This window comes from Schistocerca nitens, chromosome 4 (genome assembly GCF_023898315.1).
Source record: "Schistocerca nitens isolate TAMUIC-IGC-003100 chromosome 4, iqSchNite1.1, whole genome shotgun sequence".
In the NCBI taxonomy this organism is placed as follows: domain Eukaryota; kingdom Metazoa; phylum Arthropoda; class Insecta; order Orthoptera; family Acrididae; genus Schistocerca; species Schistocerca nitens.
The window spans coordinates 268,581,319-268,597,902 of NC_064617.1; the positions used below are offsets into that span (position 1 = coordinate 268,581,319).

Genomic DNA, 16,584 nt, shown 5'->3' on the forward strand with positions numbered 1-16,584 from the left:
GCGCACGAAGTCTTGTGAGAGACCCGTATCGAATGCTAACGAAAGTCGATAGCCGATCATGCGGTTGTCGATATGGGTTGTGACGTCCAAACGACGTCATGGTAGCGGGAAGTGTTGTGAAACGAGTGATACGCCATCAAACCAGACTTCTAACTGAAGACGACAGCAACAACATTGTTTCTTCAGACTACGATTTTAAGTAAAATAAGTGTACGTTAACGTCTTTGAATACCTGGTAGTGAGATGGTTGTATGTGTCTGTCGCAGTCGCCGGGGCCGACCATGTCTCGCGCGGGCTGGACCCTGCGCACGCTGCTGCTGGCGCGCGGCGCGGGCGTGCTGCGCGATCACAAGGCGGGCGGCGGGCGAGTGGCCCGGCGCGCCGCCCTCGGCTCCGACCTGGTCGACTGGCTGCTCGGCCTCTCGCCGCAGGTGCACTCGCGCGCCCAGGCCGTCGGCATGTGGCAGGCGCTGCTCGAGGAGGGCGTCGTTGCGCACGGTCAGTGCCAGCACTCTCCCGTCTCTCCCCTCAACCGAGGCGATCCTGCCTCCTTTGTAAAACTCGGTTCCCCTCTCCCAGGAAAACTACCTTTTTGTATTTTTTTCTACACATACACTACTGGGCATTAAAATTGCTACACCACGATGATGACGTGCTACAGACGCGAAATTTAACCGACAGGAAGAAGATGCTGTGATATGCAAATGATCAGCTTTTCAGAGCATTCACACACGGTTGGCGCCGGTGGCGGTACCTACAACGTGCTGACATGAACGTTTCCAACCGATTTCTCATACACAAACAGCAGTTGACCGGCGTTGCCTGCTGGAACGTTGTTGTGATGCCTTGTGTCAGGAGGAGAAATGCGTACGATCACGTTTCCGACTTCGATAAAGATCGGATTGTAGCCTGTCGCGATTGCGGTTTATCGCATCGCGACATTGCTGCTCGCGTTGGTCGAGATCCAACGACTGTTAGCAGGATATGGAAACGGTGGGTTCAGGAGGGTAATACGGAACGCCGTGCTGGTTCCCAATGGCCTCGTATCACTAGCACTGGAGATGACAGGCATCTTATCCGCATGGCTTTAACGGATCGTGCAGCCACGTCTCGAGCCCTGAGTCAACAGATGGGAACGTTTGAAATGCAACAACCATCTGCACGAACAGTTCGACGACGTTTGCAGCAGCATGGACTATCAGCTCGGAGACCGTGGCTGCGGTTACCCTTGACGCTGCATCAGAGACAGGAGCGCCTGCGTTGGTGTACTCAACGGCGAACCTGCGTGCACGAATGGCAAAACGTCATCTTTTCGGATGAATCTAGCTTCTGTTTACAGCATCATGATGGTCGCATCCGTGTTTGCCGACATCGCGGTGAACGCGCATTGGAAGCGTGTATTCGTCATCGCCATAGTAGTGTATCACCTGGCGTGATGGTATGGGGTGCCATTGGTTACACGTCTCGGTCACCTCTTGTTCGCACTGACGGCGCTTTGAGCAGTGGACGTTACGTTTCAGATGTGTTACGACCCATGGCTCTACCATTCATTCGATTCCTACTAAACCCTACATATCAGCAGGATAATGCACGACCGCATGTTTCAGGTCCTGCACGGGCCTTTCTGGATATAGAAAATGTTCGACTGCTGCCCTGGCCAGCACATTCTCCAAATCTCTCACCAGTTGAAAAAGTATGGTCAATGGTGGCCGAGCAACTGGCTCGTCACAATACACCAGTCACTACTCTTGATGAACCGTGGCATCGTGTCAAAGCTGCATGGGCATCTGTACCTGTACACGCCATCCAAGCTCTGTGTGACTCAATCCCCAGGCGTATCAAGGCCGTTATTACGGCCAGAGGTGGTTGTTCTGGGTACTGGTTCCTCAGGATATATGCACCCAAATTGCTTGAAAACGTAATCACATGTCAGTTCTAGTATAATATATTTGTCCAATGAATACCCGTTTATCATTTGCATTTCTTCTTGGTGCAGCAATTTTAATGGCCAGTAGTGTATTGAGATACTTTTGTAATTTGTAGTATAAGTTTAATAAAAATTAAGCGTTACTGAAAAAATATAGAAGGGGCTGATCAGAAACTAATGCTAAATAGTGAAACGTGTCTCTCTCTCTCTCTCTGTCTCTCTCTCTCTCTCTCTCTCTCTCTCTCTCTACGAATTTATGGTAGATTAAGATTCTGGAAGATAAATACACTGAAGAGCCAACAAACTTGTATAGGCATGGGTATTCAAATACAGAGATACGTAAACAGGCAGAATATGGCGCTGCGGTCGACCATGCCTATATAAGACAAGTGTCTCGCGCAGTTGTCAGATAGATTTCTGCTGCTGCAATAGCAGGTTATCAAGATTTAAGTGACTTTGAGCGTGGTGTTATAGTCGGCGCACGAGCGATGGGAGGTACCAATGAAGTGGGGATTTTCCGGTACGACCATTTCACGAGTGTACTCTGAAAACCTGGTATCCGGTAAAACATCAAATTTCCGACATCACTGCGGCCGGAAAAAAGATGCTGCAAAAATGGGAACGACGACGATTGAAGAGAATCGTTCAACGTGACAGAAGCGCAACACTTCGGCAAATTTCTGCAAATTTCAATGCTGGACCATCAGCAGGTGTCATCGTGCGAACTGTTGAACGAAACGTCATCGTCATCATCAACGAAGGCCCACTCGTGTACCCTTGATGACTGCACGACACAAAGCTTTACGCTTCGCCTGGGTAGGTGTACCAGTTTCTTTGTATTTTCAGTGTATTAAGCAAAGCTTTCCCTTTATTTCACGGGAAAGAAAAGTACTGATTGTTGTACACTTCCGCGCCAGGCGAGAGAAACGTCCATACACGACAAACGTAAACAAAAAATATGAGAAAATAAAATTAATTAGTGCTGATGATAAATGCGAATCAAACATATTACCTCACGCAACTAATTTCCCTATAACAGACAAATTCTGGGAATATCGACCCTGTAACCTTAGTTTCTGATTATCCCTCATAGTTAAATAAGCTATGCAAACTAAAAATATTGCACACAACAAATGACATGCATTATATATATATATATATATATATATATATATATATATATATATATATACTCCTGAAAATTGAAATAAGAACACCGTGAATTCATTGTCCCAGGAAGGGGAAACTTTATTGACACATTCCTGGGGTCAGATACATCACATGATCACACTGACAGAACCACAGGCACATAGACACAGGCAACAGAGCATGCACAATGTCGGCACTAGTACAGTGTATATCCACCTTTCGCAGCAATGCAGGCTGCTATTCTCCCATGCAGACGATCGTAGAGATGCTGGATGTAGTCCTGTGGAACGGCTTGCCATGCCATTTCCACCTGGCGCCTCAGTTGGACCAGCGTTCGTGCTGGACGTGCAGACCGCGTGAGACGACGATTCATCCAGTCCCAAACATGCTCAATGGGGGACAGATCCGGAGATCTTGCTGGCCAGGGTAGTTGACTTACACCTTCTAGAGCACGTTGGGTGGCACGGGATACATGCGGACGTGCATTGTCCTGTTGGAACAGCAAGTTCCCTTGCCGGTCTAGGAATGGTAGAACGATGGGTTCGATGACGGTTTGGATGTACCGTGCACTATTCAGTGTCCCCTCGACGATCACCAGTGGTGTACGGCCAGTGTAGGAGATCGCTCCCCACACCATGATGCCGGGTGTTGGCCCTGTGTGCCTCGGTCGTATGCAGTCCTGATTGTGGCGCTCACCTGCACGGCGCCAAACACGCATACGACCATCATTGGCACCAAGGCAGAAGCGACTCTCATCGCTGAAGACGACACGTCTCCATTCGTCCCTCCATTCACGCCTGTCGCGACACCACTGCAGGCGGGCTGCACAATGTTGGGGCGTGAGCGGAAGACGGCCTAACGGTGTGCGGGACCGTAGCCCAGCTTCATGGAGACGGTTGCGAATGGTCCTCGCCAATACCCCAGGAGCAACAGTGTCCCTAATTTGCTGGGAAGTGGCGGTGCGGTCCCCTACGGCACTGCGTAGGATCCTACGGTCTTGGCGTGCATCCGTGCGTCGCTGCGGTCCGGTCCCAGGTCGACGGGCACGTGCACCTTCCGCCGACCACTGGCGACAACATCGATGTACTGTGGAGACCTCACGCCCCACGTGTTGAGCAATTCGGCGGTACGTCCACCCGGCCTCCCGCATGCCCACTATACGCCCTCGCTCAAAGTCCGTCAACTGCACATACGGTTCACGTCCACGCTGTCGCGGCATGCTACCAGTGTTAAAGACTGCGATGGATCTCCGTATGCCACGGCAAACTGGCTGACACTGACGGCGGCGGTGCACAAATGCTGCGCAGCTAGCGCCATTCGACGGCCAACACCGCGGTTCCTGGTGTGTCCGCTGTGCCGTGCGTGTGATCATTGCTTGTACAGCCCTCTCGCAGTGTCCGGAGCAAGTATGGTGGGTCTGACACACCGGTGTCAATGTGTTCTTTTTTCCATTTCCAGGAGTATATATATATAAATAGCTTAAACTAAAACAAAACCTATGTCTTCTTGTTTATGGTAGCTACTGCATTTTAAAATGCTGTACAATATATGAGTTTCTATTTCGTCATAAATTGTTCATGTCCATAATTATTAAATCGAAATAAATATTGAGTTTTAATTAAATGTTGAGAACATATTCCTTTCCAGTAATGTCGCTTTTAATATAATTTTAATTTAAATTTCCTAGGATCAAGAAAACAAAATGAATATATCATTGGAAACAAATTAGTAGCTGTGTAATATTCCCTCGAGAAGGTCTCTGAATTTTGCAGGCTGTTTGACGTGTGCTCGACTTTACGTAGTTTTTCATCGTCTCTAATTTGCTGAAACAGCTTTGAACAGATGCTAGTCATCGGGGTTACCACCAATATTCTCAAAGCTGTTTCGATGATTGAATAAGCATCTCGTATCTGCATCTGCATACATACTGTGCAAGCAACCTCATGAAGCGTCGTCGGGGATACCTTGTATAACTGCTAGTCTTTTCTTTCCTGTTGAATTCACAAATAAAGAAAGGGAAAAACGACTGTCTTTATGTCTCCGTAAGAGACCTAATTTGTCTTTATCTTCGTGGTCCTTGTACGTTGCGAAATGTACGTTGGCGGCAGCAGAATCTTTCTGCAGTAAGCTTCAGGTGCCGGTTCTCTAAATTTTCTCAATTAGTGTTACGCGAAAAGAACATCTTTCATCCAGGGATTCCCATTTGAGTTCACAGATCTTTTCTGCAGTACTTAGATGTTGCTCGAACGGACCAGTATCAAATCTAGCAGCCCACCACTGAATTGCTTGGATATCTTTCTGTAATTCGACCTGGCAAGGATCCCAAGCACCCAAGTAGTACTCAAGAATGTGTGACTCTATTGTTCTCGTAACCATACTGTGGAAATGGTGTGCTTAAAAAAAAGCAAGCTTCAAAATATCCAAATAGGAAGTTGTATCAGTGCTCTACTGTAATCTTAAACCTGCTATTTCGTTAACAACTAGCACAGCTGTATCGATATTTCTGCTGCATTTCGGACAAATATCAATAGAAAATACAGAGGTCTTATTTAAGGCGTTCTGAACAGTGAATTAAAGTGAGATGAAATGTTCTTGTCTATGTGAGAACTGCTTCCTAATTCACCTACTATTCTTTGAAATACTTAGAATCACTCTAGCTTAAGCGCTTTCATTCCAGTCCTCAGTTGTCAGAAATCGTCAAAAATCTGAATCCGTTGGCCGAAAACTATATTTGCTTCAGTACCCACTTGTCAACCTTCGATATCTTACCCTATCGTAACGAAGTAGCAGAAAAACCTTCAGTGTTGGACGTGAGATAAATGTGAAGGCGCCGAGCACACTGTTGACACATACACCATGTTTTATCCCTGTTCGGTAGCAGTTATTTCTTTCTGATGCTACTTTGGCGAAGTGACGACAGCGTGCGTTTACAGTCGTGGGCTGAGGGAAACGCTTCTTCTCGCAGGTAAAAGACAGGAACGTGCGGGAGAACTCAGGCGCGTCTTCCGGTTACTTCTTAAATCGACTCCTTTATTTTTCATTTTTTTCCTACATTACTTCCGCCCCTCTCCGCCTGTGCCCCTGTCTGGAGCCTATCTCGGCATGGCCTCGGCATGGCCGTGCAGTCACACTCTATTCCCACACTTGACTGTCCTGTAGCTGCAGTGTGTGCCTCTGCTAAATTGAGACTACTTGCACTGTGTTTCCTGAAACACGCCCCGAACAAACCCCCTCTTCTACCTGAAGTTTACACCCAAGAGATGATATTATAACCCCTTCTGAGTACAATATTTTATAGGAATAGAACATTCGAAGGCGGTCTGAAAAGTACTCAACCTCGTCCAGAGATAGCAGCACTATTCGTGTGAATTACCCCCCCCCCCCTCCCTCACACGGGTACGCGCGTTAGTAAAATGGTACAAATGGCTCTGAGCACTATGGAACTTAACATCTGAGGTCATCAGTCCCCCAGAACTTAGAACTATTTAAACCTAACTAACCTAAGGACATCACACACATCCATTCCCGAGGCAGGATTCGAAGCTGCGACCATAGCGGTCGCGCGGTTCCAGACTGAAGCACCTAGAACCGCTCGGCCACTCTGGCCGGCACGCGTTAATAGACACCGTGAAAAACTGAAAGTCATTCCAGGAAGCAATTGACTGTAAGCAGTCATTTGAAGACGTTGTGGTGCACGTGGTATTGAAAATGAAAAAAAAGTATCTTGCAGTGATTAAACTCTTGGTAAAAGGAGGTTTAACACAGACCGAAATCCATTTGCATAAATGTGTATGGCGGCTCTTCACCATCAATTTCCACTGTGAAGAAATGGTCGGCCGAGTCTAACCGTGGCCGTGAAGGTGTCCTAGACGGTCCACGCGAAGGATGTCCGAAATGTGCGAGCACATCGGAAATCATCGACGAAGTGCATGATACGGTTTTGGAAGATCGTCGTATAAAGCTGCGTGAAATTGCTGATGCTCTATAGATCTCAAAGACCCTTTTGGTAACATGTTGCACCAGGAACTGAACATAAGAAAACTTTGCGCAAGAAGGGTACCGCGTGTGCTCACAACAGATCACAAACGCATTAGCATGAGACATACCGAAAAGTGCTTGGTGAGTATTAAGAAAAACAGAAGTGACATTTTGCGTCGATACTTCACGGCGGATGAAACATGGTTTCATCACTACACACCCGAATTCAAACAGCAGTGTATGCAGTGGATAGAAACCAGTTCTTCCGCTCCAAAGAAGGCACGGACGTTGCCATCAGCGAGAAAAGTCATGGCGTCGATGTTTTGGGATGCGAAAGGAATTTTTCTAACTCTTGAAAAAAGTGAAATGATAACAGAACAATGCTACTCTAAACTTCTAACGAAATTGCACCAAGCATTCACGAAAACAGACACGGCTTCAAGAAGAAAAAGAATCTATCTGGACTATACACCATCCCACAAAAGTGTCTTCGTAGGGCTAACTAAGGGATAAAGTGCCGGAAGATTCATCCTATTGCCCGGATTCGGGCCCCCTCTGATTTCCCTCTGTTATCAAAACTAAAGAAGTTCCTCGCTGGTCAGCGCTTTTCGTCCAATCAAGAAGCCATTGCGGCTTTAGATTGGTACTTCGCAGCACTTCTAGGGGAACATTGCAGAGAGAGGATAATGGCGTTAGAACATAGCTGGATTAAATTTATTATATCAGAAGAGACTGTATCGAAAAATAAAATTTCTTTGAAATCTTAAATTATTGTTTGCACTATCAGGCCGAGAAATTTACCTTCGTACTGAACGACAGACATAGCTTACTTTGCGCAACGAAGTAATAGTGGGAATAAATGAACATTTCAATGAATTCCATGGTCGTACTGCCTTATGATAAGCTCACAGCCTAGTTCATCAATGCGTAAGCACCCTGCGTTGTAGAAAAGTTACGTGCATTGAGCACGCTTCGCCCAATCTGTTAATCTAACGTTTCGCATTTAGAAATCTGAAGAAGAAAAGACACACAGGAGTAACGATGTATAAGAAGTGACGTACCAAAGCTCTCTGCACATCCAACGGATGTCGTATCTTCTTCCGGCCTGGCAGACGTGCAAAGGAATAACCGAATCGTACTACTGTGCAGTTTTGAGAAACGTGTGGGCTAATAGCAGCACAGTAAGGCTGGTATCTCTCCTGAAGAAAGAAAACCTGTAAGATTACACGAGATACCTCGAGTACAGATTGCAAAGTACACACTTTGACGTAAATATAAAACGATCTTTAAATAGTTACAAGGCATTACGAATAAACTGCGTAACCTTTGATTCAACAGAATATAATTTCATCTGACAATAATCATCGTAGCGACGATGGTTACGAAAGTTAATAAATCAGTCAAGAAGGATACGAGAGTGTTTCTGGTAGAAAGGCCAAATAAGCAGTTTTTAGTGTCTCACTTGGCAGTGAAATGACATCATTTAGCTATAGTATGATGGACATAGAGGAATTGTGGACAAAGTTTAAACAGACTTTAAATCGTGCTCTGAAGTATGTGCCTAGTAAGTGGATTAAGGACGGAAAAGACACACCGTGGTTTAGCAGTGAAATTCTGAAAAAGCTGAGGAAACAAAGGCTGTTGCGTTCTCAGTTCGAAAAAGAACGCGCAAATGACGATAGGTAAAAGTTAGTAGAGATCCGTGCGTCTGTGAAAATATCTATGCGTGAAGCATCGTACCACTACCACAGTAATACCTTAGCAGAAGATCTCGCCAAGAACGCGAGAAAATTTTGGTGCTATGTAAAATCGCTAACTGGGTCTAAGGCTTCGATCCAGTCACTCGTTGACCTGTGTGCTGTGGCAGTGAAAGACAGAAAAACGAAAGCAAAAGTTTTAAATTTAGATTTAAGAAATCGCCCACACAGGAGAATCGTACAAACGTATCTTAGTTGGACTGCAGAACAGACTTCAGTATGAACGGTATGGTAATTAGCATCCATGGCGTAGAGAAATAACTGAAAGAGTTCAACAAAAAAAAAGTCACCAAATCTGGATGGAATCCCCATTCGGTTTTACAAAGAATATTCTGCAGCATTGGCCTCTTAGCTCGCATTTATCGTAAGTCTCTCTCTCCCCCACCGCAAAGTCCCAAGTGACTGGGAAAAGTACAAGTGACTCTTGTATATAACAATGGTAAAAGAACATAACCGCAAAACTAGAGACCAATATCCTTAACATCGGTTTGCTGCAGAATTGTAGAATATATTCTGAGTTCGAATATAACAAATTTTCTTGAGGTAGCAAAGCTTATGACCACTACTCATGAGAAACTCAGTTTGTCCTTTTCTCACATAATATACTAAGAACTATGGATGAAAGGCAATAGGCAGATTCTATATTTCTAGGAATTCCGGAAAGCGTTTGACACGGTGCCACATTACAGGCCGTTAACGAAGATAAGAGTATGTGGAACAGACTCGCAGATGTTTGACTGGCTCGAAGACTTCGTAAGTTATAGAGCCCGGTGGAACCGCGCGACCGCTACGGTCGCAGGTTCGAATCCTGCCTCGGGCATGGATGTGTGTGATGTCCTTAGGTTAGTTAGGTTTAAGTAGTTCTAAGTTCTAGGGGGCTGATAACCTCAGACGTTAAGTCCCATAGTGCTCAGAGCCATTTGAACCACTTTTTATAGAGCCCGGTATGTTGTCCTCGACGACGAATGTATATCACAGATGAGGGTATCGTCAGGAGTGCCCCAGGGAAGTGTGATATGACCGCTGTTGTTCTTCATATACTTAAATGATTTTGCGGACAGGGTGAGGTGATTGTGTGAGGATACAAGATGATTTAGACATACTTTCTAGTTTTGTGATGAATAGCAGTGGCTGGCTGCTGTTGTGGTCTTCAGTCCTGAGACTGGTTTCATGCAGCTCTCCATGCTACTCTATCCTGTGCAAGCTTCTTCATCCCCCAGTACTTACTGCAACCTACATCCTTCTGTGTATTCAGCTCTTGGTCTCCCTCTCCGATTTTTACCCTCCGTGCTGCCCTCCAATACTAAATTGGTGATCCCTTGATGCTTCAGAACATGTCCTACCAATCGATCCCTTCTTCTAGTCAAGTTGTGCCACAAACTTCTCTTCTCCCCAGTCCTATTCAATACCTCCTCATTAGTTATATGATCTCCCCTTTTAATCTTCAGCATTCTTCTGTAGCACCACATTTCGAAAGCTTTTATTCTCTTCTTGCCTGAACTGTTTATCGTCCATGTTTCACTTTCATACATGTGTGTGCTCCATACAAATAATTTCAGAAAAGGCTTTCTAACACTTAAACCTATACTCGATGTTAACAAATTAGTCTCCTTCAGAATGGTTTCCTTGCCATAGCCTGTTTACATTTTATATCCTCTCTACTTCATCAGTTATTTTGCTCCCCAAACAGCGAAACTCATTTACTACTTCTCCATGGATTTTAATTCCTGCTCCGAATTTTTCTTTTGTTTCCTTTACTGCTTGCTTAATATGCTCAATATACTACAAATGCAGAAAACTGCAAGGTAGTGGGGATGAGTAGGCAAAACAAACCCGTAATGTTTGGATACAGCATTAGTATGACCTGCTTGACAGTCGCGTCGTTTAAATATGTGGGAGTAGAGAGGCAAAGTAATATGAATGGAACGAGCATGTGAGGGTCGTGGCAGGGAAGGCGAATGGTCGACTACGGTTTGTTGGTAGATTAGGTGAGTGTGGTTCATCGGTGAAGAAGACCGCATATAGGACGTTAAGGTTCGGAAAGGACACAAGTGTTACGGTGAAAATTCGGAAGTCAAATGGGAATCCGCGGAGGAAAGGCGACGTCCTTTTTGAGGAACACTATTGAGAAAAATCAGAGATCCGGCATTTTCAACTGACTGCAGAACGCTCCTACTGCCGCCAACATACATTTCGCCTAAGGAACACGATTATAAGATACGAAAAATTAGAGCTCATACCGGGGTCATATATACAGTCGTTTTTCCCCTTGTCCCGTCTGCGAGTGAAACAGAAAAGGGAACGAATAGTAGTGCTATAGGCTGCCCTCCGCCACGCACCTACGGTGGGTTGCGGAGTGTGTATGTTTGTAGGGACGTCGAACAGATGTGCAGAACCATAGACCTATATCTCTAACGTCGATCAGTTGTAGAATTTTGGAACACGTATTATGTTCGACTATAATGACTTTTCTGGAAACTAGAAATCTACTCTGTAGGAATCAGCATGGGTTTCGAAAAAGACGATCTTGTGAAACCCAACTCGCGCTATTCATCCACGAGACTCAGAGGGCCATAGACACGGGTTCACAGGTAGATGCCGTGTTTCTTGACTTCCGCAAGGCGTTTGATACAGTTCCCCACAGTCGTTTAATGAACAAAGTAGGAGCATATGGACTATCAGACCAATTATGTGATTGGATTGAAGAGTTCCTAGATAACAGAACGCAGCATGACATTCTCAATGGAGAGAAGTCTTCCGAAGTAAGAGAGATTTCAGGTGTGCCGCACGAGAGTGTCGTAGGACCGTTGCTATTCACAATATACGTAAATGACATTGTGGATGACATCGGAAGTTCACTGAGGCTTTTTGCGTATGATGCTGTGGTACATCGAGAGGTTGTAACAATGAATAATTGTACTGAAATGCAGGAGGATATGCAGCGAATTGACGCATGGTGCAGGGAATGGCAATTGAATCTCAATGTAGACAAGTGTGATGTGCTGCGAACACATAGATAGATCCCTTATCATTTAGCTACAAAACAGCAGGTCAGCAACTGGAAGCAATGAATTCCATAAATTATCTGGGAGTACGCATTAGGAGTGATTTAAAATGGAATGATCATATAAAGTTGATCGTCGGTAAAGCAGATGCCAGACTGAGATTTAGTGGAAGAATCCTAAGGAAATGCAATCCGAAAACAAAGGAAGTAGGTTACAGTACGCTTGTTCGCCCACTGCTTGAATACTGCTCAGCAGTGTGGGATCCGTACCAGATAGGATTGATAGAAGAGAAAGAGAAGATCCAACGGAGAGCAGCGCGCTTCGTTACAGGATCATATTTAGTAATCGCGAAAGCGTTACGGAGGTGATAGATAAACTCCAGTGGAAGACTCTGCAGGAGAGACGCTCAGTAGCTCGGCACGGGCTTTTGTTGAAGCTTCGAGAACATACCTTCACCGAGGAGTCAAGCAGTATATTGCTCCCTCCTACGTATATCTCGCGAATAGACCATGAGGATAAAATCAGAGAGATTAGAGCCCACACAGAGGCATACCGACAATCCTTCTTTCCACGAACAGTACGAGACTGGAATAGAAGGGAGAGCCGATAGAGGTACTCAAGGTACCCTCCGCCACACACCGTCAGGTGGCTTGCGGAGTATAGATGTAGATGTAGAATCGTCCGTACAGGAAACATGTGGTGTAACAGACCATCACAAAAGAATAACTCATACAACAAGGATTTCATATGCGTTAGAAAGTGCTGAACACTGCTTACCAGACAAGAGTGTGATGAATTCACTCGCCTTACTATTCGGATGGAGTAACGCAAACCCGATTCTGTACCATATCTCGGAAATTGACCACCTCACTGAACAATGAACTTTAAATTTGAACTTTATATCCACGCTAAAAGATGTGTACATGCTACAGATACTATTATGCCAGAGCACGTGAGGCGAACCCGGATCTCGCCAAACATTTGTAACGCGGGATCTCAGAATGAGCCGCACGAAGTGACTACAGTTCTACTTTGAACATTATTCGACGGTTCCAGCGCCTTCATTGAGAAACACGCTGGCCGGAACCGCAAGACAAACTAGTTCTCTTTTTGTCACTTTAAACTATAGTTCCAAGAGGAATACACGGCGAGCTCATTTGTCATTGGCTAGCGTTACCTCTCGCCTAAATGTTCAGTACGACATATTCCTTCGGATGTAGTCGCCGATTGTGACTCTTTTAGCCATCAGTCTTCAGACTGGTTTGATGCGGCCCGCCACTAATTCCGCTCCTGTACCAACCTCTTCATCTTAGAGTAGCACTTGCAACCTACGTACTCAGTTGTCTGCTGGATGTATTCCAGTCTCTACAGAGGTATCTTCCTCTACAGTTTTTGCCCACTAAAACTCCCTCTGGTACCATGGAAGTCATTCCCTGATGTCTTAATATATTTTTTATCAACCTGTCCCTTCTCCTTGTCAGTATTTTCCCCATGTTCCTTTCCTCTCCGATTCTGCGCAGAAACTAATCATTCCTTACCTTATCAGTCCACCTAATTTTCAACATTCGTCTGTGACACCACGTCTCAGATGCTTCGATTCTCTTCTGTTGCGGTTTTCCCACAATCCATGTTTCACTACCATACAGTGCTGTACTCCAAACGTACGTTCTCAGAAATTTCTTCCTCAAATTAAGGCCTATTTTGATAGTAGTTGACTTCTCTTGGCCAGGACTGCCCTTTTTGCCAGTGCTAGTCTGCTTTTGATGTTTTCCTTGCTCCGTCCATCATTGGTTATTTTGCTTCCTAGGTATCAGAATTCCTTAACTTCATTTACTTCGTGACCGTCAATCCTGATGTTATGTTTCTCGATGTTTTCATTTCTGCAACTTCTCATTACTTTCGTTTTTCTTCAGTTTACTCTCAGTCCATATTCTGTATCCATTAGACTGTTCATTCCATTTAGGAGAGCATGTAATTCCTCCATACTTTCACCCAGGATAGCAATGTCATCAGCGAATCATATCATTGATACCCATTCACCTTGAATTTTAATTCAACTCCTGAACTTTTCTTTTATTTCCATCATTGCTTCTTCGATGTACAGATTGAAGAGCAGGGGTGAAACGCTACATCCCTGTCTTACACCCTTTTTAATCCGAGCACTTCGTTCTTGGTCGTCCACTCTTATTATTTCCACTTGGCTCTTGTGCATATTGTATATTACCCATGAATATTAGATTTTCGTCTCCCTTTACCTACCGTATTACCCTTTCAATATCCTCATATTCTTTCTCCCTCTCCCTCTCCCTCTCCCTCTCCCTCTCCCTCTCCCTCTCCCTATCCCTATCCCTATCCCTCTGCCTCTGCCTCTGCCTCTGCCTCTGCCTCTGCCTCTGCCTCTCTCCATCTTCAGCTTGCAACGTCGGCATGTATACCTGAACTATCGTTGTCGGTGTTGGTTTACTGTCGATCCTGGTAAGAACAACCGTATCACTGAACTGTTCACAGTAACATTCTCTGCCCTACCATGCTATTCACAACAAATCCTGCTCACGCTGTCTCATTTTCTGCTGCTGTTGACATTACCCTATTCTCATCTGACCAGAAATCCTGGTCTTCTTTCCATTTCACTTGACTGGGCCGTACTATATCTAGATTGAGCCTTTTCAGGTTTTCTAGCTTCCCTATCACATTCAGGCTACTGACATTCCACGCCCCGATTCGTAGAGCGTTATCCTTTCGTTGGCTATTCAGTCCTCCTCTCATGGTCACCTCGCCCTCGACAGTCCCCTCCCGGAGATCCGAAATGGGGGCTATTCAGGAATCTTTCTCCAATGGAGAGATCATAGACACTTTTTAAATTACAGGCCACATGTCCTGTGGATATATGTGTCCTTAATACAATGGTTTCCATTGCCTACTGCATCCTCATGCCATTGATCATTGTTGATTCTTCCGCCTTTACGGGCAGTTTCCCACTCCAAGGACAAGTAAGTGTGTGCTCTTAACCTCTGTCCGCTCCTCCGCCCTCTTTGACAAGGTCGCTGGTAGAACGAGGGTGACTTCTTATGCCGGAAGTCTTTGGTCGCCAATGCTGATTATTAATCAAAATTTAAGCAGTGGCGGGTTTTGAACCCGGGACCGATGTTTTGATTACTAATCAAAGACGCTACCCCCTATATCACGCCCGCATCTCGTGGTCGTGCGGTAGCGTTCTCGCTTCCCACGCCTGGGTTCCCGGGTTCGATTCCCGGCGGGGTCAGGGATTTTCTCTGCCTCGTGATGGCTGGGTGTTGTGTGATGTCCTTAGGTTAGTTAGGTTCAAGTAGTTCTAAGTTCTAGGGGACTGATGACCATAGATGTTAAGTCCCATAGTGCTCAGAGCCATTTTTAGCCCTATATCACGGATGTTAGAAAGAAAAGTAAGTTCTGAAGGTTGATAGTGGCAGGCAAATTTCAAGAGGTACATCATGGAATGTAAGGTTCAAGTACAGGGAACAGACATTATCATCAAAGTGGCTGTCGTAAAAGTTTATATGCCCGATGCCATCTGCACCTTCCACGTAAAGAGGAATCCCAAAAAGTAAAGCATAGCTTATAAGAAGAAATGAAATCCTGCGACCCACAGATTTTGACGAGCTACGGCGTGCTAGCCGGGAGTGGCAGCGGGCTGTTAACTCGAAAGTAACTTCTGTACTTCTGAGAAAGAATCTGAATCACTACGCTTCCAATCTGGAGGAAAAAATCAAACGAATGATCATGACGAAAGATACGTTCCGGATCTTCTGAATTCGTCAGAATGCTCCAAAATAAGGAAATTTTTGCTTACTCTTATATCAGGCCCGCATCCTAATAGTTTGAAAGAAACCAAAGAATCAATTATTTCCATCCGCTCGAGGTACAGGCTATTTGAGGAGAGAAGCTGTTCCTAGTTGCAGTGTTATTTAAAATAAAGCAACTTATACTGCGGACAAGGAAGAAATTATCGGCTTACATGCCTACGAAATGGACATCTGTTTGATTTCTGCTGCAGATTATTTTTTCATCTTTTTTCCTCTTTTTCCTCGTTAAATGTCAATTTCTAGGGAAAGTGAAATCTAGAAAGCAACCAATGGTATTACACAGTTATTGCTAATATATTTATTTCCTATTTCTCGTTGAAGCACTTATTTTCCATATTTGCGTTAACACTTAAGTTGTTGAACTTTGTCATGTGTCATTAAATGAACATCTATAACTGCATATCACGTTTGTTTGGCTTTTCATCGTTCCATTCTATAAAGAAGGGTAACAAATTTAGCGAGAAAAAAAGAGTACAATCTTCAATAAAGATTAAACATGTATCGTCGAAGCTCTCAAGTATTTACGCTGATGCACTGTTTTTTATTATTTTTCGCAAACAACGTTTAGATTCCTCGATAGCTTTTATTATTCTCTTGCCCTCCGCTGAAATACCGGATCTCCTCGAAATAGTGGATCACAGGGTACGTTACTTCCTTGCTAGGTGACTGTGGATCGATAGGTGACTGTGGATCGATAGGTGAATAAGTGTCTGACTACGAGTCCAGAGCTGTCCGTTGCCAAAAGGTTGATTTACGCACCACACCACGGTACCGTATTATGGAAGACTGTATTGGAAATTTGAACTGTCTTACCAATCCACCTTCAGGACGATCACCTTCAACAAGGACTCGTAACCGCAGCGTAACTTGCGATTTCTCACATACACAGTGCGAATCACTACCAGAACTGAAAGAAGCGATAAGTG

General features: G+C 44.9%; 1 protein-coding gene across 1 annotated transcript in view; it reads left to right on the forward strand.

Annotated features, from left to right (window-relative positions):
• LOC126253115 (rap guanine nucleotide exchange factor 4) overlaps positions 1–16,584 on the forward strand; it is a 468,034-nt gene that overhangs the window by 276,959 nt on the left and 174,491 nt on the right. Inside the window, exon 4 of the mRNA XM_049954233.1 lies at positions 267–498. Coding sequence (XP_049810190.1) covers positions 267–498 — 232 coding nt within the window. The remainder of the gene's footprint in view (positions 1–266; positions 499–16,584) is intronic.